The sequence below is a fragment of the Haplochromis burtoni genome, unplaced genomic scaffold (assembly GCF_018398535.1).
Source record: "Haplochromis burtoni strain Fernald_Lab_line unplaced genomic scaffold, NCSU_Asbu1 Contig_3526, whole genome shotgun sequence".
NCBI lineage: Eukaryota > Metazoa > Chordata > Actinopteri > Cichliformes > Cichlidae > Haplochromis > Haplochromis burtoni.
Window position 1 is genome coordinate 920 of NW_024585887.1, and position 5068 is coordinate 5987.

General features: G+C 42.3%; 1 protein-coding gene across 1 annotated transcript; it reads right to left on the reverse strand.

Moving 5' to 3' along the window:
- Positions 1-1887: 1887 nt before the first annotated feature.
- On the reverse strand, positions 1888-3976 carry LOC121813920 (tripartite motif-containing protein 16-like). The gene has a single exon (XM_042217890.1). It carries the CDS (start codon positions 3924-3926, stop codon positions 2253-2255), a length of 1674 nt encoding a protein of 557 aa, XP_042073824.1. The 5' UTR covers positions 3927-3976; the 3' UTR covers positions 1888-2252.
- Positions 3977-5068: the final 1092 nt, after the last annotated feature.

A 5068-nucleotide genomic window follows, 5' to 3' on the forward strand; every position in this document is an offset into this window, starting at 1 on the left:
TTTGTCTATTTGTACATATTAACCGGCATCTGCGTGTGGACAGCAGAGAAATAATTTAATTGTACAGAGAGATGCTTTTTCGTTGCACACATGACAGCAAACGCTTTGAATCTTGAATCATCTCCAGGAGGTTAAAAGGGTTGGAGCTCAGGAGCAGTCACAAGATGCAGATGAGGTGATGAAGAAGAGAGTGTTCAGTAGAAAAAGGCAGATGAGTTCATGGAAATGCTGCTTCTGCTGTAAGACACAGACCTATAGATGCATAAATGCTCCATGATTTTCATTTCTATCCATCATCTTGAACACTGGCTATAAATGTGTTCACTTCATTATTGTGTGATAAAGAAGTCCAGACGCTTTTCTTTGCAAGCTCCTTTGACTACGATGACCTGGATGACTGAGAACCTTCACAGACATAGATCCGCTACACCGAGCACATCACCAACGAGGAGGTCTTGCGAAGGAGTGGCACGGTCAAACTTCACAACATCGTTGCAGGCCAAAGACTCCGACTGGCCGGCCATATCCTCCGCATGGATGATGGACGGATTCCAAAAACAGAGATGCGCTTGCAACCCCTGGGCATTAAAAGACCATGAGGATGTCCCCGTAACACCTGGCAAAGGTCATTCCATCAAGACCTAAAGACATCAAATATATTGTTGGAAGAAGCTGAAGCCCGGGCACAAGATCAAGCCTGGTGGCATTCGTTTGCTGCCCGATATGTCAACATAAGGCATGGGAGGATCTAAGTAAGTAAGTAATTTACCCACCCCAAGTCTCCTGAAGCCTGGGTGGTTGGTATTTGTCCTGAGATTGTCTTCAGGCTGTTCCAAACCCCTCTGATGTTGTCCTGTTACAGCTGCTCTTCCATCTTCCTCCTGTAGTTTTCCTTCGATTGCCTTATCTTCCATTTCAGCTTCATCTGGACAACTCTTAGCTCCTGTTTGTCTTCAGATCTAAAGAATCTCTTCTTCTCCTTGATGAGAGAGCCTTTATTTCAGGATTTATCCATGGCTTGTTGTTAGAAAAACATCATTCCGTTATGATGGGTACGGTGTTGTCCACACAGAAGTTCGTGTAATTCGTAATGCAGCCTGTGATGCTGTTGAGGTCATCCTCCAAAAGGCTGCAGAGGTTAGAATAGAATAGAATAGAATAATCCTTTAATTGTCCCACAAGGGGAAATTTGGTAGGTTGTCCCACACAGTGGAAAGGAAACAGTCCCTCAGGGCCTCTTCAGTCTCTGCCGACAATTTCCTTACTGTGCGTTTCACAACTGGTTCTCTGTGTACTAGACATTTATACACAGGCTGGAGATGAACAAGGTTGTCATCTGAGCCCCCCAGGGGAAGAAGAGATGATGAGCTGTATGCCTCCTTGGTGTTAGCATACAATAAGTCCAATGTTTTATTGTCTCTGATGAAGCAGGTGACATACTGGATGAAGGTCGGGAGAGTGGAGGACAGGGAGTGAATGGGAGTGCGAATGGTTGTCTATGTGTTAGCCCTGCGACAGATTGTCCAGGGTGTAACCCGCCTCTCTCCCCAAGACAGCTGGAATAGGCTGCAGTGACCATGAAAAGGATGAGCAGAAGTGAGTGAATGGATTTAAATAATAATAATAATATAAATGATCGAGTATGATCAAACTTTTCATATGAAAAATGACATTAAGTGTGGTCACTTTTCATATGAAAAATGACATTATGTGTGGTCACTCTAGATATAATAATATAATATCAAAAACCTCAAGGATTCAAAGTTTTATTAAATTGTAAAAGTTCAAAACTCAAAGGCATTAAGTTTACAGTCATATATGATCAGGAAAATCAACAATCTTCACATTTCAGAAACTGGAACCAGCTTTAAATGTGACTAAAATAATAATAAACAATAAATTCTCTAATCATTGACTAACTGATGAATCACTGCAGCTCCAATATATTGTTGCGTTTGACAACCCACTACAGCAACTACAGAATAAAACCACTAACCAGACTGATGACAGATTTCAAACATGCTGAATATGAAGAGTAGTATCATTTAAACTCACATGGTTATCAGCCATAAGAACAAATTCAGATTTATATTGATGTAAGGTATATAAATGTAAGTACAGTTTGAATCAGTGCAATATTATTTTCACACATCAATGGACCACTGAACTTCTCAGCTTCTAAAATGTAAAGCCTCATTTAGAAACTACACAAGTACATATAATGGTCAGGGATCAACATGAACCTGTCGTCTCTATTTGACTTTAATCAACTCTGCAGTGGCGCCATCTTTCCAAAGGTAAAGTCCAGCATAGAGAGGCTGAGTGAATGTGGTCTGGACTCTGTGGAGGAGAGTCATGGTTTCAGAGACGCTGTAGAAAGACAGAATACCTGCTCTGTGATCCAGGTACACTCCTACTCTGGAGGACCGAGGACCTGAGAGGACAGTTTGAACATCGTTGTGCCAAAATTGAAAACTGTTTGTGTCACGATAAAATGCCCAAGATTTGTCATTCCATCCAAATCCACATTCATTTACATTCCCTGCTCTGCTGATATTCTTGTATGTGACTGCTACACAATCAGCTCCCCCTCTCCACTCCACCTCCCAGTAACAACGTCCAGTCAGACTCTCTCTACTCAGGACCTGATAACATCCAGTGAATCTGTCTGGATGATCAGAATAAGACTGATGTTGGTTCATAAATGTTACTTTTCTGTTCCCCTCAGATAATAACAGATTTGCGTTTGCTGTGTTTGGATCCAGTGTGATTTCATGTGAATATTTTAAGAATCCAGCTCTGGTCTTTGGCTCTGCTGGTGACAGTAAAACATCCTCTTCAGTGACTGTCAGTGAGATGTTTGTCCATTCCTCTCTCAGAATGTCCTGTAGTTTATCTCTGGTCTCTGACACAGCTGCTGTCACATCCTCAAAGTAGCTCAGAGGACGAATATTGATGCTGGATGAGTGTGTAGACTCACTGAGTGCTGACAGTGAGGGGTAGTTGTGTAGAAACTGGTTGTGATCCTCTGTGTGTGAGAGCTGCTCCAGCTCGCCGTCTTTCCTCTTCAGCTCAGCGATCTCCTGCTCCAGCTTCTCCTGAAGCTCTTTGACTCGACTCACTTCAGTTTCCTGCTGGGATCTGACCTGCTGCTTCACATCAGAGCTTCTTTTCTGGAGGAGACGGATCAGCTCAGTGAACATCTTCTCACTGTCCTCCACTGCTTTATCAGCAGAGCCATTGATGGCCTCCACCTCCTGTTGAAGCAGCTTCACATCTTTCTCTCGCTCCTGGATTCTCTGCTGGATGTTTAGTCGTCTCACCTCGAGCTCCTTCTGCTTCTCAGTCCTTTCTGCTGCAGCTGGGACTGTTTCATGGCCTTTATGTTCATCCATCAAGCAGAGATAACAGATACTCTGCTGATCAGTACGACAGAAAATCTTCATCACCTCATCATGACGAGAGCAGATGTTGTCCTGGAGCTTCTTGGAGGGGGCCACCAGCTTGTGTTTCTTTAATGGAGCTGCATCATAGTGAGGTTGGAGGTGTTTCTCACAGTAAGAAATTAAACAAGATAAACAGGACTTGATGGCTTTCAGCTTCCGCCCAGTGCAGACATCACAGATCACATCTTCAGGTCCAGCATAGCAGTGATCAGCTGGAGCAGCTTGGAGTCCAGTCTTCTTCAGCTGCTCCACTAAAGCTGCTAACATGACGTTTTTCTCCAGGACAGGCCTCGGTGTGAAAGTCTTCCTGCACTGAGGGCAGCTGAGGATTCCCTTCCTGTCCTCTTCATCAAAGTGGGATTTAATACAGTTCCTGCAATAGCTGTGTCCACAGGGAATAGTCACCGGATCCTTCAGTAGATCCAAACAGATGGAACAAGAGAAGGTTTCTCGGTCCAGCTGAACTCCTTTCTGTGCCATTTCTCCTCTCAGGGTCAGTGACTGTGTGAGTTTCTCTTCCTTAAAACTGAAACTAGTCTGAGCTCTGATCTCAACAACATGTTTCTGCAGTGAATGGAGCCTGTCAGCTCTTACACGTCACCACATGTTGGTTACACCCATCTTCAAAGTGCAGATCTGAAGGGGAGGGAACGAGGAAACACTTGGACAGAGAGGAGGTGCTGTGTTTAACAGCAGGAAGAAGAGGGAGGTTATCAGGCTGTGCTTCACTCCAGGAAGAGGAGCAGTTTGAGAGTGAAACTGTGTGTTTAACCCTTTTATTTACTGCTCACATCAACTTTTAAGCTTGTTAACACTTTCTTCTATATAAATAAACTTCAGTTTAGAAATGTCAGAGTTCTCACTGAAGTTAACAAACAGTCCTTCAGTTTCAGTCAATGCAGGAGGATAATGATCCTAAACATACAGATAAGGCAGCCACTGACATGATGCTTATGTTGCATTTAAGTTTATGTTAATTTCAATTGTTTCTCTCCATTAGACACTATCAAAGGTGAGAGGGTGCAGCAGGTGTAATAGTTTGTGTATGAGGCAGTAAACATATTAAAGAGTTTTCAAACACATTCAGCTCCACAAAAATGTGATAAATGTTTGACAAGACTAATAAAAGACACTCTGACTCTTCCTTTAAAAGTATTTTTCTGTTATTATGGTCGAGTTAATCACAACTTCTACAATCATCTGGCTAAATACAGGTATGTGAGAACCAGTCATTATTAACCCTTTATTGACCAAGTATCATACAGGCTGCCTGGACTTATTTGATTATTTTGGCTGTAAAAGGGCCAGAAATCATAGTATAAGTGAATGTTTTTGCGGCTTTTTTCAGAATAACCTCAGCTTTCGATATCTGGCAGTCATTTTCCTTTATTGTATTGTTATGACAATGGAACAAGAGTTTAAAGTGGAAAAAAAACCAGACTCTGTCAGATTTAGAGTTAACTGATATTCAGCAGGAACAAAATGTAACACAACAGCAACTTTTAATATTAATTTTAACTATACTAAATATGTACAAAAAAGTTTTTGAGTCAAGGCCACTCATTTTTTAAATATCATGACCTTTTTCGGGGCCATCCACTTCTCCACACCTGCTTCTCTGC